The sequence below is a fragment of the Dama dama genome, chromosome 9 (genome assembly GCF_033118175.1).
Source record: "Dama dama isolate Ldn47 chromosome 9, ASM3311817v1, whole genome shotgun sequence".
In the NCBI taxonomy this organism is placed as follows: domain Eukaryota; kingdom Metazoa; phylum Chordata; class Mammalia; order Artiodactyla; family Cervidae; genus Dama; species Dama dama.
The window spans coordinates 25,564,441-25,589,740 of NC_083689.1; the positions used below are offsets into that span (position 1 = coordinate 25,564,441).

Sequence of the window (25,300 nt, forward strand, 5' to 3'; positions counted from 1 at the left end):
GGACCCACTTGGCCTTGTCCAGGGCTGGCACCGCAGGCTCCTGGGGATTCTGCCAGATTCTCTGTATCTACCCCAGGGTCCTACACCAGGCTGTAAGACCAGACTACCTGCGAGGCCCTATTTCTGAAGCAGTAGGGCCACCACTGGGCTTCCCAGGTGTTGCTAAAGGTAAATAACCTGCCTTCCCATGCAGGGGACATATGAGATATGGGCCTGATCCCTGGGTCAGGAAGATTCCCTGGAGGAGGGCATGGCAAGCCACTCCAATATTCTTGCCTGGAGAATCCCATGGACAGAGGAGCCTGGTGGGCTACAGTCCATGGGGTCACAGAGTCAGACAGGACTGAAGCCACTGGGCATGCATGCAAGGCCACCACTAGGTGGCCCCACTCAAGCTGCACCTCTTGCCCTCTCTCGCTGGCCTTGAGTCAAGATATATCCAGTCTTTTCTTGGTCCCTAAAGAGAGGAACCTGGAGAGGACGATTGGACCCAAAGTCCAGCTGCATGCTGACTGTGTTGAAGGGTACAGATGTGTGTCAACATGCACAATACCCTCTGTAGCACTGGCTGATCTCAGGAACCCTGCTCTGGGGAATTCCATGGAGGGACCAGGCGCTCATAAACCCTGGCCAGGTTTCCGGCTGTTGTGGTAGTTTCCAGGCCCTGTAAGAGTCATCAGCAGTCTGGGAGACCTCCTGCTTCCCAGGTCAGGGATCACAGGTGAGTGGGGAAAGGCAGGAGCAGGGCAGGCTCAGGATGCCTCTTTAGACCCCTGCCTTTTAGAGCAGGAGTCCTTAGCATTTTTGGCATCAGGGACCAGTTTTGTGGAAGACAACTTTTCCATGGATGAGGGAGGGGAATGTTTTCAGGATGATTCAAGCACATTATATTTATTGTGCACTTTATTTCTATTATTATTACATTATGATATATAATGAAGTAATTATGCAACTAACCACAATGCAGAATCATAAGGCATTAGATTCTTATAAGGAGCGCACAACCTAGATTCCTCACTTGCACAGTTCTTGGTAGGGTTCGTGCTTCTGTGAGAATCTAACTGGAGGCAGAGGTCAGGCGGTAACGTGAGTGATGGGGAGTGGCTGTAAATACAGCTGAAGCTTCACTACTCTTCCGCCTGCTGTGTGGACTGTACTGGTCCTTGGCTCAGGGGATGGGGACCCCCTGGGTTTAGCACAAAAGGCTGCATCACACCTGCCCTCCCATTCATCCAGTTACCTATCTGTCTAGCACAGATATTTTTGTCATCTCTTTCTGGAGAGATGCCAGGTCCTTCTCTGGGGTAGGGGTGGTGGGTAAACATGTCTAGCCTGCTTTGAGGAGCCATTGGCCAGGGTTACCACTTAGGGACAACATGGGGGTAGGGTTTCATTTGGTGATGCCCCAAATGAAACCAGGCTGGGGTCAAAGGTGGCAGTCACCTGATCTTGAGCCTAAGAAGGGTCTCTAAGACTGGGACTGGGTGGGCGTCTGTTCACCTGCCAGTTTCCCCCACTAGACAGAGCCTCTTTGATCTTCATGGTCCCTGAACCCCGAGCCAGGGCCTCAGCTGGTGCCCATCAAATGTTTGTGGAGTGAATGCACAAATGAATAGGATAGAGCCATTACCAGAAGGGAGGTGTGGCTTTATTTACACAGTAGATTTGAGAGGAGAGGGGTGTGACATGACTCTTGATTTATTAAGTGACCCAAAATGGGTGTAGTGAAGCCTGTGGAGGCCACATGAGTGGGGCATGTCCATTAATTCATTCCTGTATTTTTCTTTCCCACTCTCTGTCTAGGTTCTGGGTTCTAGGCTCTGTGCTAGACCTGGAGACACAGTGATAAACAGGACAGAAGCAGCCCCCATCCCTAGGAAGGCAAAGCGGTGAAGGAAGTAGACACGACAGTCAGATCACTTTGATTCCCCAGGTGAGTCCTAAGTCCAACAGTAAGGATCCTTATATGAGACAGAGGAGGAGGAGAAGCAGACACTTAGGAATGAATGGGGCCCAGGACTCTGAGGCTCTGTGGAGGCCTCAGTCAGCCTTTGGGCTACAGTTTTATGGAACAAGGCTTTAAGGAGACACCCATCCCTTCATGTAGTCATGAAATATTTATTGAGTCCCAGTTTTGTGTTAGCTGCTGAGGATGTGATGATTTACAAAAACACACACTATTTATGTACTCCTGGAGTCTCCAGGCCAGCGGGGTGTGTGTGTGTGTGTGTGTGTGTGTGTGTGTAGTGGTGGACAGGGCAGGGGGAACAGACATTAAACTAAACAATCATTCAACTACAGCAACTGCTGCAAGTGTTACAAAGCATGGAGGGCATGAACAACTGTTACAGGAGGTTTTGACCTGGTCAGGGAAGCGAGGAAATTCCTTCTGGGAGGATCTGAAGGATTTAATTGGGGAGGAGGGACATTTTTCAAGAGAGAAAGAAAAGAATGTGCAAAGGCCTGGGAGTGGAATGGGGAGGGGGAAAATGGCCAGTTAGAGGGACTGGAGGGGAAGGTCAGTGCGGTTCAAGAAGTGAGCAGGGGCCAAACCATTCGCGGCCTTGTAGGTCACTTTGAGGATTTTTTCCCCTGAGAACAATGCAGTTTACTAAGCTGAAAGTGATGGGTTCAGAGCTGCATTCGGAGCAGGTCACTGTATGGAAGAGAGATGGGAGGAAACAATGGAGGGGAGCAGTCAGCTGGGAAACTGCTGCAGTCATTCAAGGGCAAGAGGATGGAGACCCGGGCTGCAGTCCTCATTTTGCCCCAAATAAAACTTAATTCTCAACTCTCATGTTTTGCATTTTTTTTTTTTTTAAGTACACATCTCTTTGATATCTAGATGCCTGTGCCAAGTTATTAAAGGATGGCATCCCGTGGTCATATATTAAAAAGAAGAAAGAGGATGGAGAAAAATAAGTGAATTAGAGAGAGATTTAGGTGGTAGGATTGAACAGATGTGGGATACAGAAGGACACAGCCAGGGAAGAGGGAAATGCTGAGGGTGATTCCCAGGCTTCCAGTGAGGTAACTGGGGGTGGGGGTGGGGGTGGGGGGTTCCCCAGTGAGGCAAGGAGTACCAGAGGCATGGAGCAGGAGAAGGGGAGAGAGCATGAACTCCACCTTGGGCATGCTTTTACTGAGGAACCTGTGGACACTCAGCAGAGATGTAGATTGTGCAGCCAGTCTAGAGTTCAGGAGTCAGGGGCAAGGGTAGAGAGACAAGTGTGCTTCCTCTGTGTATAGGAAGAAGTTCTAGAAAGAGACTAGGAAAACAGAGTGCCTAGGCCTGAACTCTAGGGAACTCCCAACCTTTACTGACTAATGGGGACAGAGGGGGATGAGGTGGGGATGCAAATGGGCAGACATGGCCAGAGAGGATAGTGTGGGACGAGAGTGTTTCCGGGAGGCAGTGACCAAAGGCTGCTAGGGTGTCAGGTGGTGCGGGAGGCTTCGTCAAATGAGGACTGGAGAGTGGACTGTTGAATTTAGACTTGGAAGTTATGGAGAGTTTGTTTGGTCTTGCGAGGGGGACAGAAGGCCCACTGCAGGGTTCTGAGGTTTGGGAGAAAAGTGAGGACAGATTGCTCTTTCAGAAAATTTTGCTGTGGTCGAGAAGGAGAGAGATACTGCAGTAGCTGGTGAGGGCTTGTTTCCAGAGAGAAAGTGAAAGTCGCTCAGTGTCTGACTCTTTGTGACCCCATGGACTATACAGTTCATGGAATTCTCTAGGCAAGAAGACTAGAGTGGGTAGCCTTTCCTTTTCCAGAGGATCTTCCCAACCCAAGGATCGAACCCGGGTCTCCCACATTGCAGGCAGATTCTTTGCCAGCTGAGCCACAAGGGAAGCCCTCTATTGTTTCCACAGTAGAGGCCTGAAAATATATATTTTTTAATATTTATTTATTTATTTGGCTACACTGGGTCTTAGTTGCAGCACAAAGGATCTAGTTCCCTGACCAGGGATTGAACCTGGGCCCCCTGCATTGGGAGCACAAGTCTTAGTCACTGGACTACCAAGGAGGTCCCAAGGCCTGTCAATATTTATAGGTCAAGGGGTGGATCCATTTGAGAGGAGGAGGTTGAACATTCAAGAGAGAGAAGGGATGGTCTGTCCAGCAAGCTCCTGAGAAGGGGGAGAGGATGGGAGGACCTGGGCAGACAGAGGGAGGCTCCCGTGGTATAACAGGGTATAGTAGAGGCAGGAAGTCTCTCTATTTGGTTTTAGCTGAGCTTTGGGGAGATCAGCTGGTGCCTGAGGAAGGCCGGAACAGTGGTTCACTCCGTGTTTTATGTGTGTTGTGTGTATTTCTGTGTGTGCTCAGGCCTTCCCCAGGTCTGGGCTGCCAGCTTGGACGGTGTGCCACAGGGAATATCCCCACACTGGTCTGGGCGGAGGCTGGGCACCTCCCACTCCGGGCTAGCTCCCTGATGAGATTCTCAGACAGTGTTTCCCCTCATTCATCAGCAGAAAGGTTCACAGAGCAGGCGTGGGAACCTGCTCTGTGGCCAGGGCCTCCGCTAGCTCAGGCCTGCATCCCTGCCTTCACTCGCTCCCAGGCTGGATTGGCTGAAGGTGGCGTCCACTATTTTTGGCCTGTATTGTATGTAAAGGCTTGGGAAAAACAAAGGTTGACTCCAATGTGCGCCCCCCGCCTCGCTTTGATCGGTCTTTGATGGTCTCCCTTCTCATCAACCTATTCAGCCACACATTTCAGCACCAGAAGTGACGGATCCAGGAGCTGGGGACAGCCTGAATCCCTTTGGGAACCTGGTCCTGGGTGTGGATCCCAGATCTTTTTCAGGTCCTTATCCACTGTCCCCTTCCCTGATAACCCCTGATAATCCAGCTCCAGGGCCGGGTGACCCCACCCCCCGTCACCTGATGGTGATGATGATGGGGAGGCGAGGGTAGGAGCGGTAATCCAGCAGGACCACCGAGGAAACGGGCCTGAGCTGGGGCCAGGGGAGTCGGCCAGCATCCAGGGATGCTCCCCCCACCGCGCTAAGATCGGGTCGTGCGCGCCTCTCTAGCCGCCCAGGGGGCGGGGGAGGAGGGCGGGCAGAGTCCCACAAGGGAGCGCCGAGGGGAGGCGGGCGCCGCGTACGTGCGGCGAGCGGCCGGCCGCATGAAGGGCGCGGGCGGCCGGCCCCCGCCGGGTCCCGGGCCCGCTCCCCGCTCCCCGCTCCAGCGCGGCCGGGCGGCCCGGGTCTTCCCGGGGGTCGCCGGCGGTGGCGCCTCCTGGCTGAGGCTGTCGGGGCGCGGAACCGGGGGCCTGGGACGCGCGGGGGGCGCGGGTGGGAGCGGGGTTGGGGGTGGGCGGGAGGTGGGGAGCCGGGAGGGAGAGGGAGGTGGGGACGTGGCGGCGGCTCAAGCGGGCGGAGCCGGGCAGCGGCGGGAGGCGGAGCCGCCCAGGAGGAGGTGCCGAGCGGGCCCGGCGCCGCCGCGGGAGGTTCTGGAAACGCCGGGAGCGGCGCGTGTCCGGGTGAGCGTCCCGCCCGCCTGGCAGCCCGGTCCGCCGCGGGGCTCGGGCACCGGCCGGGGTCACCGGGCCGAACCTTCTGCCCGCGCGGGGCCGGGAGCTGGGGGCCGGGGGTCGCGCCGTACGGGCCGCAGCCCCGCGCCCTCCGCCCTGGTTCTGCACCCGCGTGGGTTCCTGTCCCGCCGCCGAGTCCCCTCCCCGAGCTAAGGGCGGTGAGGTCAGCGGCGCCCTTCCTGCCGGTCCCCTCGGGGCGGCCGGACCGGGTGGGGAGCGTGGCCGCCCCGAGGGTCAGGCTCCCGGGAAGGGGCGGCCCGGCCCGAGGACACCCGGAGCTTGGAGGAGGCAGGGGGAGCCGGGCAGGCCTCTAGGGGCCGTTTGGTGTTAGTCCACCTTCTTCCATCCAGAGGCTTGGGAGTCTGTAGCCTTGGCCCTGTTTGGTTCCCATTAAGACAGGCTATTGGATGATAAAGTTTTTTTCTTTTCCCCCTCCTCTCCAGTTTTGCCTCAGCAGCCGCGGAGACTTGTAACTAGTTAACTAATTCAAGAAACGAACCCTTCAGTGTTATCAGAAACTGCAAGGAGTTGCTGGCCCACTGGGGCACGCGGACTAGCGACCAGGAAAGGCCAGGCCCGGGTCAGTGTGGTGAGTGGTGTGCTCAGAGGGAGCACTGGACTGTGGGTACTTGGTAGAGGACAGGATGCTTCAGGCCAGAGGACTTCCTGGAGGAGGTGACCCATGACCTGGAGTGGTCAGATGAAGGTTGAATAAAGGGTAACCCAGACAGAACAGCCTGTGTGAATGGAAGTGACCTGGGCACTCTAGAGGAAGCAAGGAAATGGGGAAAGGGATACTTTAGTGGATAGCTGCCTAGAGACCCTGTCCAGAGAACGTTAAGTGAGAGGACAGTGCCTGGTATTGTGTCCTGTATGTGGAGGGAGCTCAGTGAACCCTTGCTGCGTGAATGTGGATGTGGGAGTTTCCTTTTCCAGGGCACAGGCCCCTGGTCTCTGTCTTCTAATTGACACCTGTAAGATGGAGAAAAATATCAAAGTCCCTCCCAAGGCTGAGGCTGGTGTCTTCTGCTGTAGAGTGATATACCTGAGGCTTGTGCTGCTTGATATAAACCATCTGAAGCTCAACAACCTCAGCCTTTTTGGAGGAGATCCTGGCTCTGAGATCAAGAGTTGGGGAACATTGCTTTGCAGCTTAGGGCATTCTCAGATGTTCCTGATTTGGCAGAGATCCACTGTCCACCTAAGAATTTAGAGAACGGTTTTGCAAGCTGCTGCCCATGTCATATCTGGGATAGCAGATTCCATGATTTAATTCTCTGTTGAATGAACTGTGGTTTCCTTTGGCTTGTGCTCAGACAGTCCCTGAAGCTTCCAGGCTGCAGTTTCTCACTTTGTTCTGGGTTTCCAGGTCCAGCCGCTCTGTTCACTTCTCCCTACTCATAGGATGTTTGGGCTTTGAATCCTGTTATTCTTGAGCCTTTTGTAGACAGCCGACTCTGTCCACTGTATGGCCCAGCCAGGGAAGCCACGTAGCAAAGATGGGGTGAGTTGGCTAGGGGCCTCATCCCAGAGATGCTGTCGTACTGGGCCACCCTAGTTCTCTGAGAGATCTCAGGCAGACATGGTGGCAGCTGAGCATTGTCTGTGGCTTGTGATAGGCCCTTCTATCCTGTCTAGTGCTCTGAAATGGTGTACCCCGGAGAGTGCCTACTTTGTCACTGTTTTAGCCTGGCCAATCTCTGTTCATTCCTGGAGTATCTCCTGTGTGCTGGGCTTTTGCTTAAAGTGTGCCTGGGGCTGGAATGAGGGAGGAGGGAGAGGAGGCAGTGACGGTGGTATAATCCTTGCCCATGGGTAACTCATAATCTCTCTGAGATTGCTGCTTCTTGCTGGCAGCTGGTCACATGCCAGGGAGGAGCTCAGAGTATGTGCGCTCATGAGGAGCTACTGCATGGGTACAACCCTGAGAAATGAGTAGGGTAGCAAATCTAGGGTCTGCTCATTTCATGAGAGAACCTCCCTTTTTGACTCTGCCCTCCCACATCCTTGGGAGGGCCTGAGACTGGATGTTAAGACCTTGGCCAGTGTGTGGCCACGCTGGCCATGCTGTGCGTTGGGCTGTTGGGTGTGTCCCTGGTTCCTGGGATCTGTCTAAAGTTTAATTTTATGCAGATGGAGGTTGGCAGGAAATGCTGTGATGCAGGCACGTGCAAGCCCAGACAGGGTGCTGGAGTGAGAGTTTAACTTCGAAAAATCTAGCAGTTTTTTTGGACTTTTGAAGTGCACCAGGGTGGGACGTGAGTCTGTTCTTGAGCAGAGAGGGCTGGTGGCCCCTGTGGTTGCTGGGGTTTGAGCTGCAGATGTGGAATGAAGGATATAGTTTTTATTCTCAGAAGGAGCAGAGGGGGTTGAAAAGTATGGATTAGACCTCTTGGAGATCTAGGAGAAAGTATGTGTTTAAGTGGTGTCATTGCAGGGCAGAGGGTTATAAATGTTTGGGTAGTGGATTCTCCAGATCACTGGATGTAACTCTGATCACAGACCAGCATCTGCTCTAGACGTTTCAGGAGGTGTTTGCTAGACTATACCCTGCTCTGTACCTGGCACTCTTGAGGGCCCAGGGTGTGGCCATGATCCTGAGACCTGCTATTTGTAGGAACTCAGAGTGTGCAGGTTAGAGACATAGAAATAGGTGAGATTGCAGAGGACAGGTCTGGTCACCTGTTTTTTGCCAGAGAACTTTCCTTCCTTGGTGAGAGAGCCAGTGATTGGCCAGTTTTCAAAGTTAACTTCCTGATGGTCAGTGTGCTGCTTTAGGCCTGACTCCACCCTCTCCTGAATCTCTTTTGACACTCTTGGGACATGGAGGTTCTCCAATTTCTGTTTTGTTTTCGTCTTCACTGTCTCACAGACTGGACCTTCTTTCTCTCCAGGGGTCAGCTGCTCCAGGTCTGTTGCTGATGACTGGTGGAAGTTGTGCCTGGTGCTAGGCTGCCCGCTGACATCTGTCATCACATTCAGTCTTCAGAACAGCCCTATGAGATGTTATCACTGTTAAATAGATGGGAAAACTGAGGCTCCAAGACTGTAACTTGTCACTGTAACTCCTTAGACTGTAACTTGTCTAAGATTCTGAAACCTGGAAGTGATTGTGGAACTAAGGTTTAACTCTGGGACGATCTGACTCCAGGGTTGGTGTGCCTGCCTGTATTGTCTTGTCATGAGCTGGGCCACTTGGTCATCTGTGAATGCTGTGATGTCTGGGCTGGAGTGACTGCTCACTTGAACTGGAGGCACCATGTTCCTGTCTTTCTGAGCCCATGTTGCTGTCTGCCTTCTGGTGGGATCCAGCTATGGATATCATAAGGCTGCTTTGTGAACCACAATAAAGTCTTTGACTTGGGCAAGCCTGTTGTGCTAGGCCACAGTGTGACTCCTCTTTTTGGGAAGTCCTTAGGATGCTATATGGCAACAGATGTTACTGAGTAGGATTGAAGGCAGCAATAAATAGTGGAAGATATGTTTTGGCTTTGCGTCTGAGCTCTGCCATTGATTTGCTATAGCATGTGAGTTGAGCAGCTTCAGTTATGTATTTTACATGTCTCTATCTGAAATGGGGATGAAAATATATCTAGTTTACAAGGTGTTGGAAGAAGTGAAAGATTTTTGGAAACATGAATAGTGGTTAGCTTAGCCTAGTTCCCAGAAAAGAGAGCTTAAGTACTTGATGCTTTGTTAGAAGGTACAGTTGCAAAGTAGCAAGGGTAAGGGAATAAGAGAAGGGTAAGAGAGTAGGGTAAGTAAGAGAGAGGTAAGTAAGTAAGGGTAAGAGAAGGAAGGGAAGCAAATCCCAGGTGGTGCTGTAGCAAGCTGGCTAGTCTGCAGAGAGGTGCTCTAGTTGTTCAGCTGTGCAGGACATCTCTGGGTGGGCTCTGCTGCTTCTCCCTGGAGGCCTGGAGAGGGGATTTACATGCTGATGTCCTCTTGTGTCTGTTCTTCATTGGTCACAGTTGCCCAAGGAGGAGTTATTTCCGCCCACCGCCCCCAACCCTGCCCAGTCCTCAATTGCACTCCCAGGCCCTCTAGCAGTCCCCAGAGAGGCCAGCAAGGCACTTCACTGGAGTTTAGAAGTTGCAGGAAGGGTCTGAGATTTGGAGCCTGCGCAGTGTCCTTCACTGGGTCTGAGGTAGAGCAGGTGGCCCAGGAGGCAGGTGAGGCCAAGAGAGTACAAGGTGGTCCTCCCGTTGCATCCAGCAGAGCCGAGTGTGGGTCTTCTTTTCCGTGGTTCCTGATAAGTTAGTCTTGCCTAGACTGCCAAGTCTGTGCCAAGACTCTGACTGAAAACCCAGCTGGCTTTTGCGTGTTGATTTGTACAGCCTTTTCTGCTACGTTGTTGTCTAGTTACTGAAGCAGGAGCCTTGTGGTTTTGAGGGTACCCCGGTGGGTAATACAAGTCAGCATGTCCAGGTGCTGGATAGAGAAACTGAGGTCAGCCCTCCCTATCTGCAGACGTGACACCCATCGATGCGGAAGGCTTACTGTACGATGCCTAATATATAAGGGACTTGAGCATCTGTGGATGTTGGTGTCTGTGGGGTCTCTTGGAACCAATCCTGTGTGGATCCTGAGGGACAGCTGCATAAGGAGAGGTATGCAGGATCATCTAGGCTTCTTTAGGTTCTCAGTGAAGGAGGCTGTTTTTCATGTGATGTGGTTGTTGAAGGTATGAAATCTGGAGTCATGAGATGGGGCTGGAGAGGGCAGTAGGGCCAGGTCACACAGAGTCAAAAAGTGCTAAGGAATTTGGACTTTGTTCTGAGAACAGTGGAGAGCCTTTGGAGGGTTCTTACTGAGAGAGAGACCAAAGGAGGGGATGCAGTAAGCCGTGCTGGCTACTTTGTAGAGCAGAGGTGGGAGGGAGGCCACAAAGATGGGAGTCCAGTGCAGGCAGGGGCCAATATGGCAGTAAGAAGGACTTAGGGGCGGTTCAGATCAGGGTGATAGTTGAGGCATGATATCAGGTGAGGAGAGTCGGGCACCTCTCATCCCTCCCCTGGGGTGCCAGGGAGAGCAGCTTATGGGCCTCAGTGGACATCCATGTGCATAGGTGGTAGGATCTCTGGAGCCTCTGTCAACTCTTGCTCGGTTGAGCGCGCAGGTTCTCTTGACTGTGCCACGTAGAGTTGGCCACACGACCAGGAGGCGAGGCCACTGGAGGGAGCCCTGTTCAGGCAGATCTTGCCCCTTCGCAGAAGGCAGGCATCCTCTTGTTCGGAGCCAAACGAGACCTGTTTGTTCTTGGCATACCCATGTTCTGTCTCTAGGCTGTTAAATACATTGTTAAAACTCAAGCTGTTGTATTTGGGTTGCAGCTGGGAGCTTGGCATAGGTTCCTGCCTGATGAGGTAAGGGGAGAAGCTGAGGACGCTGCTGGTTTGCAGTTGGAAACATCTTTTCATGGCTGTTTGGCCCCGTTGTGAATGTCCTCTCCAAAGAGCCAGCTTGCCGGGGCCTGTGATTGTATGTCTTGGAACTGCCCTGTGCTTAGAAATAGTGCCGATTGCCTGGTCGGTGAATTATTGTCGCTAGCGTGTTGGCAGGCTTTGAAGGACCTCCCTGTGAGGGCCCCAACTCAGGCTGCTGGGTCTCCTGGAGTCCACTGGAGAGGGCTTGCTTTATTTTCTTCTCATTTTAGATATTATATAAAGTATATTTCAAGTTTCCCGTAGAACTTCTTATGGAAAGATTAGGAAATACAAATAAACATAAAGAGAAAAATAGAATTATTTCACCAAGATAACAACTAGATTTATGACTCCCTGCTTACATATATATGTAGGTATGTAAATTTCCATATATAAAAATTTTTCTTTATAAAAATGAAAGCATAGAGTATATATTGTTTGGGAGCCTATTTTTCTCACTTAACAAGATGCTTTGGTCTTCTCTTGGTATTAAAAAGCGTACAGTATCCATTCCTACACAGTCCATAACCATCCATTGTATGGAAGAAATGTAACATCTTCTGATGTTATAGTTTCCTGGCACGAACAAATCTGTGGTGAGGTTTTCCTTTTTGTTGGGTGCCAGGTATGGGCCAGAGTTTGTTCAAAACTCGGGATGCAGCTTACATAAAACTCAGTATGGGTTTTCTGCTCAGGCTTGGTGCTACTTTATTTTCATACAAGGGGGCTCAGTGTTGCCCACTTCTAGGCCTATTCAGCGTGGATTTCTGAGGGTTCCTGGAGGGCTTCTGGCAGCACTGGCAGGCATACAGGCACCCACTTCGTCTGTCATCAGCAAGCTCTGGTATAGGTATGTGATGGCATGGGGGGCATGCAGGTGACACTGTGACCCCAGTCCTTGGAGACTGCCACCTCCCAACCTGACCCTGATTAGATGACCTTTTGTACACCTAATACAAATTAGTGTTCAGGAGAAATGGGATGGGGTGACAGTTTAGATTGAGTGGTCTGGGGGCTGCGTGGGAGTGCCTCGGTGTCTGGGCCAGCAGGATCGTCAGCCCCCTCCTGTCAGAACAGGACTTTGTAAGCCCTTGGTCGCGCAGAAACCCATCTGCGATTCTTTGGGCTCTGCCTCCAGACTGGGATTCGTGGATAGTCTCAGTCTAAGCCAGATAGCACATTCCAGAGAAATGACAGCTGGTATTCATGTAATGAAGGAACCTGGCTGTATTTTCGTGAGTGCTATAAAGCATGAACCGTGGCCAGTATCACCAGTTTGAAAGAAACAATGAGGTTTCTCCCTTCCTTAAATTTGTTATCTGATCCACGAGGAGGCATGCCACTGCAACTGGTGATGGAACAGGGGACAAACGGTGACCCTTGCCCCCCACTTTCCAGCCGTGTGTAGTCTGGCCTCCTGCCTGGGTACTATTCTTCCATCACCCCAGCCTGACAGGCAGTTGGCTGATCCCTTATTGTCAGCAGACACAGCCTCCTGGCTCTGGGTTTTTACTGTTCCCTCCCTACATGTGTACAGAAGGTGCTCTCTTAAGCTGATGAAGCCTCTTGAAGTACAAGGAGTAGACCCCATTCCCTGAGAAAGGGTCTTATGTAAGCAAGAGGAAAGGCCTTCTAGAATCCTGGTGGTGGATGCAGGGTGCTGAGGTCTGGGAGCAGATCTGGGACTAGAAAAAGGAGGGTCTGGGCCCTCCCTTGGGGCTGGACAGGGCCCTGTCACCTCTTCTCAGGCACTTGCTTTCCTCTACTGCCCTAACTTTATAGTGGACCCCTTAGCCCTTCCTCCCTACCCTGCAGCAGGTTCTGGGCTGAATAGTCTTGTCCTGTGTATCTCTGGGCCCCTGACACCTAGGGCACTGTCAGCTCGGCATACATTTGGCAGGGGGTAAAGGGGGGCACTCACTCATCCTCTCCCCTTCCTCTTGTGAAAGTTGCTCAGTCGTGTCCAACTCTTTGTGACCCCATGGACTATAAAGTCCATGGAATTCTCCAGGCCAGAATACTGGAAGGGGTAGCCTTTCCCTTCTCAAGGGGACCTTCCCAACCCAGGGATCGAACCCAGGTCTCCCGCGTTGCAGGCGGATTCTTTACAAGCTGAGTCATCAGGGATGCCCCCCTCTTCTTCATACAGGAACCCGTTTGGGGTTGAGGGTCGTGGTTGGGCTTCTCTGAGCCTAGCTGGGAGCCGCAGTGGATTGGAATTTCTCCTGGAAGGGTGAAGTGAGGAATGATGGGTGTGACTGTGTGTCCAATCAGCCGTTGCAGGCAAAAAACTGATGAGCTGGCATTAGTCAGCTCAGCCTTAGAATTCTGTCAGATAAGGCTTGCAGTTTGGAGGGAGAGCCTTTGTACTTCCTTTATTTTCCTTGTTTTCTCTCAGTAAATTTCCAGTGGGGCTTGGCTGAAGTAGAGCAGGAAGAAGAGGGACTGGCAGAACTGGCGTTCGGGTGGATGTTCCTCCTGCGTGCTCCGGGCCGCGTGGCCCAGCTGGGAGATGATGTCTGAAGCTTATGTTGTATACTTGGGTCCACTGCCAGTGGGCTTGCCCCATGGTGTGCCTTCTGCCTTCAGAGCTGCGTCTGGCTATTTCTAGGCTGATGGGAAGACAGCCTCTTACTTATGTCAGCAGCCCAGCCCAGTCTAAGGTTTTGGCCCTGTGCGGCTGATTCATTTTTGTATCCAAAGCACCTAGCTCAGTGCCTGGCACAGTAAATATTTGCGAATGGTGATTCTCCATGAGGACAGTGTCTGCCGAGCAGCCTCGATGCAGGAAGAGCAGTGTCTGCCCAGCCTGCTCTCACCATGGCCAGATGCAGACCAGCAGGGAGCAGTTTGATTTCTCTTCTGGCTGACCATCTGCTGTACACCTTGTTTTGGGTGTGGACCCCCCCCACCCCCAGGGGCTTGTTGTGTTCGGTTCTCTTTCTGCCCACGGGCGGTGTGTTACATCCGGGTCCTCAGCACCCGGCAGTGTCCTGGCACCTGTGTCGGAAGGAAAGACAGAGAAGAGGTCTGGGTCAGAATCTTGAACTGACAGACCTTTAGAACCAGGGGTGACTGTCGCTCCTCCCCATCTAGCCTTCGCATGTTGTCAGTGGTTATCAGAAGTTGAGAGGGCAGAGTCTCTCCCATGGGCACTCAGCCTCCCAGAGCAGGGGACAGAATTAAGTGCAGATCCCTGGTTCTACACCCTGGTGTCTTTCCACTGGTGATCCTGAATATCTTCCTTAACTTCCATGTGCTGGGTCAGAGTCTGGCACGTTTGAATGTCTATGTATATGTGCACATGTGTATGTGTCCTCTCCTGAGTTGCTTTTTACCATTGTTGATCTAATGACTATCACTGAATGCCTTGCAGAAATGCCCTCTGTGACCATGAAACCCTGGGAGTCCACGTTGCTGGTGGCCTGGTTTGGTGTCCTGGGCTGCGTGCAGGCTGAATTCTTCACTTCTATTGGTATGTGCCAACAGGACTATTGTCTGCCTGGGCAGTCCTTGGCTCAAGTGCCAGGGGATGGCACTGCCTGAGGCCTGTTCTCCTTCAGGGTGGGGTGGCCTCGTCCACTGGTTTTAATCGGATCTGGGGAGAGTCAGGCTTGCAGAGCTGCTGTTTCCGCCTCTGACTCCTGATGACCTGGATGTCCTTTCTGGTAGGTGGCCATCTCAGCTGGGCCTCCACCCTGGAAAGTGCAGGCTGCTCCTGGGCTGCCTGGCCTTTCTGTCCAACTTTCTCCTGGACTAGAGAATGGTTCTGAGCAGAGAAGCCCCTCGGACATCCTTGTCCCAGGAACATGACCCAGCTGGGCAACAGTGGGAGAGTGAGATTCAGGGTTTCTTCCTTCAGGTGTCCTCAGTGCCCTTACCATCTGCTTGGAGCCTCTGCCTCTCTCTTCCTAAAGCTGGGGGCCAGAACCATGTGAGTGCCTAGGCCTCCTTTAACCCTAGGCCCCCATGACCCCAAGAGGGCTGACATGCGCCTGGCTCAGCTTGCCTCTGTGCTGACGTCTTTTGCCTCAAGGTTGGGAGCTGGATGTCCCTCACCCACTTCTTACTGGCCCTTTTATCTCTCCCTTCCAGGACACATGACAGACCTGATTTATGCAGAGAAGGACCTGGTGCAGTCCCTGAAGGAGTACATCCTGGTGGAGGAAGCCAAGCTCTCCAAGATTAAGAGGTGTCTGATGTCCTAAGTCCCCACAGCCACCCTGAGCCAGGGTGGCAGGGTGGCAGGGTGGCAGGAGCCCCCACCAGGAGCCCACCCAGGGTGCCCATAAGAGGAAGCCCTTGAGGGGGCAGTATGGGCCTGGCCTGGAGTTTACTTCATGCCAGTCCCCCAGAGTAGCTAAATATGTGGGCTGAGGATTGCTGCTTTTTCCTTTCTGGATAGAGATCCTCTGAACCTCCCCAGGAAAATTACCATAGGTCAAGATCCATGCGAATGGGTGTATTAGTCTACCTTTTTCTGTGGTTCTACAGCTGGGCCGACAAAATGGAAGCCCTGACCAGCAAGTCGGCTGCTGACCCTGAGGGCTACCTGGCCCACCCTGTGAATGCCTATAAACTGGTGAAGCGGCTAAACACGGACTGGCCTGCGCTGGAGGACCTTGTCCTGCAGAACTCGGCCGCAGGTGAGGGGCTGTGAGCAGTGGTTTCGTGAGCTGCTGCGTTCCTGGGCTTGCGCCTGCGGTGTGTGGGTCTGAGCCGGTCCTGGTTCAGGATGTTGGTGTGCACATGCAGTGTGCGGACAGCAGCTGCTCTTATCTCTGTGGGGACCTGGCAATTGGCTGTCCTTGCTTTCAATTGTGATATTAATAATAATCAGTTCTTGGAAGTTTCCTGGTGGTCCAGTGGTTAGGATTCTGTGCTTCTGCTGCAGGAGGGCATGGGTTTGATCCCTGGTCAGGGAGCTAAGATCCTGAATGTCACACAGCATGGCCAAAAAAAAAATCAGTTCTTGCCTTTTTCTAGTGTTTTGGTGTCCCTTTTGGGGTGGGGGGGAGTGACTTTTTTCTAATTATGCTTTAGTAATACATTTTTCTAGATAAGTTGGAAAACAAAAACAACCATATAAGAAAATTACAGTTTTTAATCCAATTGTCTGGTGATAATCACTATTAAAATCCTAGTCTTTTTTACACGTGTATAAAATGGAACCATACCAGGGAATGTTTGAGGGACCAAACAAATTAACAAAGGTTAAGTGGGCTAAGTGATGGGGGCGTGGGCCTCCTCTAAATTCATTCCCATTCATATCTTTTAGAAAGAAGACAAATCCATTGGCAGATTTGTGACAGAAGCTTATACTGTTTTCCTGAATTTTTCAACTGCTGTGTATGTTTTTTAAATGTTCTCCTGCCACGTGATTTTAATGTCTGGCTCAGTAATATGTCAACCCACTCCAGTACTCTTGCCTGGAAAACCCCATGGGTGGAGGAGCCTGGTAGGCTGCAGTCCACGGGGTCGCTAAGAATTGGACACGACTGAGCTGACTTCACTTTCACTTTTCACTTTCATGCATTGGAGAAGGAAATGGCAACCCACTCCAGTGTTCTTGCCTGGAGAATCCCAGGGACGGGGGAGCCTGGTGGGCTGCCGTCTATGGGGTCTCACAGAGTTGGACATGACTGAAGCGACTTAGCAGCAGCAGCAGCAGTAATACGTCACACTGATGTAGTGTGAAAATGGTCGTCAGTGGACATGGAATTGTTCCCAAGTTATCAGCAATCTTACCCCTATCTATCTGCCCACCTCTGATTATTTCCTTATGATCAGTTCCCATAAGTGGGATTTGCAGGTCAGAGTATGAACTTTTTTTAAAAAAACTTCAGCTCTGCTTAGTGCTTTTACTGTGATAGTACTTCTATGCTCTAATATTTTCCTCTTAGCAGCAGATGGTGGGGCAGGCCTGGAGGTGGGCCCTTCCGATTCCAGCCTTGGGCCCAGCCCCCCTGGACCCACTGCCTCTCCTCCCTGAGTTGGAAGTGCTGATTAACCTCAGATTCGTTGTCTCTCAAACTGAGGCGTTTTAGCCCTTGTGGCCAGACCGGGCTGGGCTTGGCTTGGCTGGGAGCAGAGTGGCCTCTAGGGAGGGATTGGTGAACTCAGCCGGGCTGGAGCTGTGCCCAGTGAGCTCACTGCCTCCAGAAGCCGTGGCTGTCTTTCCCAGACCCTGCCTCCCAGCCTGGGCCTGTAGCTCAGAACTGGCCATTCTGCCTGCACCGCAGGAGAATAAGCCCGCCCAGATGATCTCCTGCTCTCCAGTCTTATTCTCCATACCCAGCCCCCACCATCAACATCTGGTTCCTTTGGAAAACCTTATAATTACCCAGAGGGAGATAGGACAGCCCCAGAGAGCAGTAGGTTGTTTTTATCTCTTTTCTTTCAGAGCTCTTGCCCCTGAAATGTGGAGTGGGGAGGCAGGGAAATAACACTAACAATGTGGCTTTTTCTGGAAAGCACTTTTTTCTCTCTGGATTGTAAACTCTTAATGTCCCTGACCATGCAGCCATGGAGGAGACAGGGTTGCAGCATTTTGGCTCCTGGGTCCTCAGGCATAGCTAGAAGTGGATGTTTGTGCCTGAGGCTGTGGGTGCTGTGGGAAGAGGCTGGAAAAGAAATGGCCTTGGCGTTCCCCTTCCAATTCTTAGCTCCTGAGCACAGGTGAAGCCCCTAAATCAGCATGGGAGAGCCTGGCCCCCACTTGAAGTCCTGAGATTGCAGGAAATGTTTATCTTGCTTTACAGCTGGGTCTTGGAGTCACAAAATAGCTCCTTTGGTTGCTTCTGTGGTTAGGGTTCTCCCAGACTCGGGGCTGTAGTCTTGAGCACCACAGTCAGGGAGCTTATGCCCTGAGCTCAATGTGAGTCGCAGTGGCAGGAATTATCCTAGTGAGCAGAGCAGGCCGGTGTGGTCTGGCAGGGGAATCATGCACAACAGGGCATGTGCGGCCCATCTCAGTACTTGGCCTGCTCAGATGATCCTCTGATCCCTACTCTTGGTGAGGGGATCACGCCATACACCTCCAGGACTGTCATCATTACCTTTCTGGATGATTAGGACCAGTGGTCAGGAATGAGTGGCCAGCTGGGCTCTCTTCTGTCCCTTGGGCTCCTCCATCTGAGATGTGGGCCAGGAGTTTGTGATTACCTGGCCGGCCTAATAATCCTAAATCAAGGTTTACCGTGTGGTTGGTTTTCTGCTGAGCGGTCAGCAACTCCCCCCTTAGTCTTTTCCTGTGTCCCCATCAGTTACCTCTCTGTCCCTTCTGTCTCCACCAGATCTGTCTGAGTGCTTTGGAGCCAAGACTCTCAGACTCCCACATGCTAATTAGTATGAGGGGGCTGTTCTGTTCAGTTCAGATGAGCAGCACAGGCAGTTGGTACAGTGAGGAGTAAGAAAGGAGAAGTCTCCCTGAACTGGAGCCACTAGGATGGGCTTCCTGGAGGAGGGGGAAATGGCCCTCGTGGGAAGGGGCAAGGAATTGCACTAGCCAGAGATCTTCCTTTGGGTGCCTGTCTGGCTCCAGGTGAAATTCTGTCCCTGGATGGAGGTAACCTTTTGTTCTCACTCTCTCCTTTGGAAGATTTTATTGCAAACCTGTCGGTGCAGCGACAATTCTTCCCCACCGATGAAGATGAAACAGGAGCCGCCAAGGCCTTGATGAGACTTCAGGACACATACAAACTGGACCCAGATACAATTTCCAAAGGGGACCTTCCAGGTAACTCACCACTCCAGACAAAGCCTGTCCAGCGCGTGTGTCTACTATGGTGTCTGGATAGGGCTGGAGCCGCTGCTGACTCGGGGTCTCTACTCCCAGGTGCGCCGTCACCTCTGGCAATGGTTCTCTCTTGTTTCCAGTTGGTGCCAGTCCCCTAGTCCATGACAGCTGCCTCCCCTCAGCCCCTGCCCCACCACCGCCCTCCAGCCCAGGTCTCCCCTCTCTCAGCTCAGGGAATGCCAAGGCTGCCGCTCAGGACCTCCTTGGCCTGTGTCTCCAGAGTACCTCTGAGGTCTGTATCCAGACCCACTTCTGTTCCCACCCTCCAGGGTCCTCTTGCCCAGGAGTGATCTCGGAACTCATTGTCCCGTGGCCCATGTGCCCTCAGTTACAGTCTGCCCCTGTTTCTTCTGTGTCTGCCTCTCTGGACTCTTCCCCCCAAGCTCATCTCAGAACCTCTGTTCTTGCTCATCTTACATACCCCGGCCTCAGGATCCCAGGCCCCTTTGAGTCTCTGCTGCTGATCGATCTCTTCTCCCTCCTGGTTAGGCAACTGGATAGTCATCTACACTCTTCCTGTTTCCTTGGTTCCTATGTCCCCCTGAACACACAAAGTCTGGGCTGCTCCTGCCCCTGCAAGATCACTGGGGCCACTTGGATGGTAAAGCCAGTAGACAGGTTTCATGCCAGATGTTCTTTAGCTTTTCACTAGCGTTCAGCATATTAATTACCTGATTCTTCCTGATGTTCTCCCCTCCTTTGAATTCTGAGATGCTGATCTCAGCCCTTTCTCTTTTGGCACCTCTCTCTCTCATTTCTTTTACAGGCCCTGTTTCAATTTAATTGGCTGCCTCAGTATGTTTATAAGAAGGCGTGTAGGGGTTTGGTGGCTATTAAAGGGCAATAAACCCAGGGATTCCGTTAGACTCTGGTAGATCTTGGAGGCCACCTCACCCTTGGGGACCCTGTAGGAGGCACAGCAGAGGGAATCATGGTGTGTGGGAGAGGGAGGAACTGTGTTATTGGCTGGTCAGAGCCTGGAGCCTTGGTACTGGGAAGCCCAGGGAGCCAACAAGAAGACTGGGGATGTCTCCTTAATCCTCACTCAACCAGATTTTGGCCAAGGCCAGGAGGCCAGAGAGAGAAGGTGGCTGGGGGCACCTGCAGGATCCGTTCACCCTATAGCTAAGAGAATGACTGATGGGAAGAGGGAGCCACAGCCAGCGCACTTACCCTTTACATTCAGTAACAACCGCATGTGTATCCTGGAGGGGCAGTGAGGGGTGGATGGGAGTTGTTCCCCAGGGTGCTGTTCCTACCTGGTGTCTCCCTAAGCACCTTCTCCAGGGGAGCCTGTTCACAGTCCTTTACTTTTAGGGCTAAATCCAAATTCCTCTTAACATGTGGTCTTTGCGGTCTTGCGTCGTACCGTCTCCCTGGCCTCCTTGTCTGTTGTACTAAACTTCACCACTGCTCGGCTTCTTTGTTTCATCCTACAAACTCTGCAGGTTTACCTTTATGGCCCTTCAGCATTCAGCTCAACTGGTATTCTCCCGAGAGCACGTTCCAGAGAGCAGACTTTCACGTTGGTTTCTGGGAAAGATACTGAGTGTTTGGGAGCCATTCTTGACATTCTTGGTATCTGTGAGACATATGGTAACAACTACTGTTTATTACACTCTGAGGACTCATAGGAGACATTTTCATGTGACATCGTCTTCTTAAGTTCTTGGCACAAGTCCTCTAAAATTGATGGCATTATCTCTTTTTAGAAGTAACAGACTAAGAATCAGAGAGGCTAAGTAACTTGCCCATAGTCACACAGCTGTTGGGTGCCATAGGTAGGCCCACACAGACCCCGCTTTGTCCAACCCCCTCATCTGTGTTATGCTGCCTCCATCAGTGTTGAGTTCCTGCACCTACAGAGCCAGAGATCTGTGGAGGTTCATGGAGAGTGAACAAGGACTCAAGGATGCCCCCCTTTCTCCCGTCTATGGTCTTCCTGCTAACTCTGTCTGGTGTTTATTTTCCCCATCTTCCTATCCTGTCCTACATTGTCTGTTTCTGAGCCATCCTGGTGAGCAGCCCCTGAAGCCAACCCATGGCAGCAGGGGTTTCATTCGGGACATCTTAGATATCAGGCAGAAAGAGCCCACTCTGAGGCAACTTTTCATTGTCAGCCATGCCTGGATTGCTATTAATGGTTTTGTAAGGAAGTTCCTTTGCTTTCCAGGAGGGTCACAGCTTAAACCCTGCATCTCCGCATAGCTTACACACCACATCTCCTTCCTGACTTGAAACTCTCTTCATGGTCACTTCCAGCATGAACCAACAGCAGACGACCTATGGTCAGAGGACTTGCTCAATTGACCTTTACCAGGGCCCACCCTGGTGGCTCAGATGGTAAAGAAGCTGCCTGCAGTGTGAGAGACCTGGGTTCAATCCCTGGGTTGGGAAAATCCCCTGGAGAAGGGAATGGTTACCCACTCCAATATTCTCGCTTGGAGAATTCCATGGACAGAGGAGCCTGGTGGCTACAGTTGATGGAGTTACAAAGAGTGGACAGGACTGAGTGACTCACACCTTCACTTTGAGGGGCCCCACCACCTAGTGGTCGAAGCTGGCACTGCAGTCTTGTTTCTTGACCTCCCTTGGCATCTGTCACACCTCTCCTGTTCCGCTTCTGCTATCTCTTAGGTACTTTTCAGTGTTATTTACTCCATCGTTTCTGTACAGGTGGCCTCTGGGGCCCTGGCCTCAGCTACTGTGTCTCTCTTCCTGACACTTATTTCTGGAAGCATTTATCTTCATCCATGGCTTTACCTGCCACCTCAGTTCTGTTTTTTATATTCAAGTTATTTTTTCTAAACTTCCAGTCTCAAATGGCCAGCTACCTCGCAGACATCTCCTGTGCAGCTTGCAGGACCTTTATACTCTCCTGAACACTACTTCTTGGGTGTCCTGGGCTCCTCCATAACAAAGGCCCCATCCCCCTTGGAAAGAGGGGAGTCTGAGGCTATGAGATAGGCTGTGCACCCCAGCCGCAGGCAGGGCCAGCATGGCTGTGCTTTCTGTACTCAATGGCCCTTGGAGGTGTGTAGTCTGAAATCCCAGTGGGCCTCTGCTGGGGTGATGCCCCCCGTCCCAGCGTCCCACGCTCCCGCAATGGGGGAAATCTCTCTCCCTAACCTTTTGTAGCCTGACTATGTGCCTCCCCGGCTGCAGGAACCAAGTACCAGGCCGTGCTGAGTGTGGACGACTGCTTTGGGATGGGCCGCTCGGCCTACAATGAAGGCGACTATTACCACACGGTGTTGTGGATGGAACAGGTACTAAAGCAGCTCGATGCTGGGGAGGAGGCCACCACATCCAAGGCCCAGGTGCTGGACTACCTGAGCTATGCCGTCTTCCAGTTGGGTGACCTGCACCGTGCCGTGGAGCTCACCCGCCGCTTGCTCTCCCTTGGTAAGGAACCTCTGGGGGAAGGTCAGGTGCAGATGGGCAGGGGTGGCTGCTGTCAGGGACCAAGCCAGTTTGACCAGTTGCCTAGCCGGTGACCAATCCTTTGCTGCTTTCAGGCCCAGGCTAGCTGCCAGCTTGCTCTTTACCTACCTCAGTTCTGGCCTTAACCCTTGCCCAGTCACTGATGGGTACATTCAGGCCTGCACATAGCTTTCTATTCCATTTATAAATGGGAATCCAGGTTTGCAGTCTATCTGCTGCCCTGTAGGGTGGAGTCTTTATTACAAGCACAATAGCTCGAGAGGCAAGCTGTATTTCAGGGTTGCTGCAGTGACAGTGGCCTGACCTGTTATTAGAGGTCTGAGGTCTAACTGATGGACTTGCCATGGCTTTGGTCATTTAAGTGTCTTGTGATGTTAGACTGAAGGAGATCAGAAGCACTGTGTCTCAAGAACCTGTTTGTTCCTCTTATTATTAATATTTGGGATATCATAGTCTGGGGTTTCACTGGCCAGCAAATACTTCCTTTTGCTACTGCTTTTCATGGGTTCTGCGTCTGAAGCCAGCTAGTGTGGATGTCTGTTAGACGGATGTGGGAAGAGAGCTTTGTAGACTCTGTCATGTCAGTAAGAGCCTTGGACAGGGAGTCGGGTCACCTGGGTTCCTCCTCTGAATAACCTCACATGAATTTCCTCACATCTTTGGGCTTTAATTTCCTCATCTGAGGGGGTGGCTCAGTAATCCTGCCAGGCTCGCTCCTTCGTGTCGTGAGGCCCATAGGACAAAGCCGTGGGAGTGTCACGTGGCTGTTCTTGTTGCTGGTGTTTCAGCCTGCCTTCTTGCTGTGGCCAGGGCATGATGCGCTCACCAGTAATGGAACAGATGGACTCTAGGGCACGGATGAAGCTAGCACACAGCCAAGTTGGGAGGAGGAGGCAGAACTCTGGATTGCTTCTCTGGACCCGTGTCCTCAGGATTTCCAGGGAAGTCTGAGAGGAGATTGGCATCAGTGGTGCAGCATCCCCTCCACACCCTGCTTTGTTGCTCCTTTCTCATCTCTGACCAGAGTGGAGAGAACCTCTGTTGGCTTTTCCTCTACGACCAGCAAACCCCGCTTAGGTGCTGTGGAAGCCAGAATGCTGCGTGCAAGTTAGCTGCTGGGAGAGAAAACCGCTTACAGAATAATTTCTCTAAATGACCTAACAGATGTTTGTGGTTTCCTTTTCCTTCATGTTCTTTCCTTTTGTAGACCCGAGCCATGAACGAGCTGGAGGGAATCTGCACTACTTTGAAAGGTTGTTGGAAGAAGAAAGAGAAAAAATGTTATCGAATCACACAGAAGCTGAGCTCGCAGCCCAGCAAGGCATATACGAGAGGCCTGTGGACTACCTGCCCGAGAGGGATGTCTACGAGAGCCTCTGTCGTGGGGAGGGTGTCAAACTGGTGAGACACGTGGATGGGTCAGGGCCCAGGCAGTGGACCTAGATTTCAGCTCTGGACAGACAGATGTGAGGAAGATGTTACTCTGTCTGTAGGTGGTTTTCTCAATCCTTGGTAGTATCTGCTGAGGCTGACATGTGGATGTTCTTCGAGGTACAGGATAGGAGGTTTGTCTTCCCTGAGGTCCCAGGCAGAGTTTCAGTCCTCTGAGTTGTTGCTGAGCACCCCTCCCCATCCCAAGAGGCCAGCTTCTGCCTGACTCACTGTTCTAAGAAAACCCATGGGACTTGATGTGCCTTGGGCCGCAACGGAAGTCGTGATCTCTAGCAAAGACAAGACAGTTGCTAGAGCTTGGTATGAGGTATCAGTGGCCTTGGAGAGCCCTGGGACCCTGATGCTTCCTCACAGAGGTGGCACAGATGTGAGGCAGTCTGTTGGCCTTCTCTGTGCCAGTATCTGCTTGCTCCCGCTGGCTCTTTGTCTAGAAAGACATCCCCTCTGCCCCAGCCCTCCTCACCTACTCACATCTCTGTGAGAAGGGTCAGGAATTAACACCCTGCCACAGGACTTGTCAAATGAGGTATTCTTGGGAGAGGAGAACCTCTGCATGATTTGTGGCATATCATTTCATGCCAGCCAAACTGAGTGGCTTGTTTTCTTGTCTGGTGAGGTGGGAGGGAGCGACTGCTGGACATGGGGTTTGAGACCAGTGTCTGCAGCCAGCTAGTCTGGGACTGAGGGTTAGGACTCACTCGGTTCAGGGCCTGTTGTTCTGTGTTCCCCAGACCCCCCGAAGGCAGAAGAGGCTCTTCTGTAGGTATCACCATGGCAACAGGGTGCCGCAGCTGCTCATCGCCCCCTTCAAGGAGGAGGACGAATGGGACAGCCCGCACATCGTCAGGTACTACGACGTCATGTCTGACGAGGAAATCGAGAGGATCAAGGAGATTGCGAAACCCAAAGTAGGTGTCACCGCCGTTCCTTCTCAGGCCACTTAGTCCAGGTGCCATGGGGCAGTTTGGTTGCTCACCCAGCTGGCCTCTGCTGATGTCTTGCATGAGTCCACCGTCGGGTACTAAGGTGCTGCAGACTTGATTTAACCTTGAGGAGTCATGGTCCACGGAGGGAACCAATGTGGACAGACAAGGGTGGGAAATAAGGGCACCTGGGCAGGTTGGTGGCTGTGTGTGGGTGAGTGTTTAGGAAGTATGCCCTGGGGTACTGCCAGGCTGGGTCCTGTGAAGCTCCTGATTAGGACTGTGAAGAAGTGATTGACTTGGAGGAGCATGAGTATCCCTGCAGGACTGTCTTCTCATCTAGCAGCACACTGGGTCTCTCTGTTTATTCACACCTTTAAATATTTTCTTCACATAAGCCCAGCACTTCTCTTGTTAAATTTATGCCTAGGTGGTTTGTTGTTGTTGTTATTGTTATTGTAACTTCACTTTGTTTCTTTCATCATCATGATTTTACTGGTTACATTATTAAATTAGCTTACTATCATAAGCTAAACTGCTGATTGTAAAGATACATTTCATCATAATAGCTAATGTGTCCTGAGTTCTGAAGTGTGGCAGGCCCTATTCTAAGTCCTTAACATGTGTTAACTGCTGTGTCTGTTCAGCAGGCTCTGTCATCATCTTCATTTTACTCACAAGGAAATAGACCCGGTGCAGATCACAGCTAGTGGTTGA

General features: G+C 52.0%; 1 protein-coding gene across 10 annotated transcripts in view; it reads left to right on the forward strand.

The window, feature by feature from the left end:
- The window catches only part of P4HA2 (prolyl 4-hydroxylase subunit alpha 2), a 69,578-nt gene that overhangs the window by 31,713 nt on the left and 12,565 nt on the right, over nt 1-25,300 (forward strand). For 3 of the 10 annotated variants that reach the window (XM_061150816.1, XM_061150807.1, XM_061150817.1), the window contains exons 1-9: nt 1,804-1,933; nt 5,984-6,120; nt 14,343-14,441; nt 15,062-15,158; nt 15,461-15,612; nt 18,567-18,704; nt 21,930-22,169; nt 23,416-23,609; nt 24,392-24,568. In XM_061150816.1, the coding sequence (XP_061006799.1) occupies nt 14,345-14,441; nt 15,062-15,158; nt 15,461-15,612; nt 18,567-18,704; nt 21,930-22,169; nt 23,416-23,609; nt 24,392-24,568 (1,095 nt within the window). In that variant the 5' untranslated portion in view covers nt 1,804-1,933; nt 5,984-6,120; nt 14,343-14,344. Of the gene's footprint in view, nt 1-1,803; nt 1,934-5,365; nt 5,490-5,684; nt 5,704-5,983; nt 6,130-11,794; nt 11,817-14,342; nt 14,442-15,061; nt 15,159-15,460; nt 15,613-18,566; nt 18,705-21,929; nt 22,170-23,415; nt 23,610-24,391; nt 24,569-25,300 lie in introns of those variants that run through there. The other 7 variants (XM_061150809.1, XM_061150810.1, XM_061150811.1 and 4 more) reach the window with 7 other exon arrangements.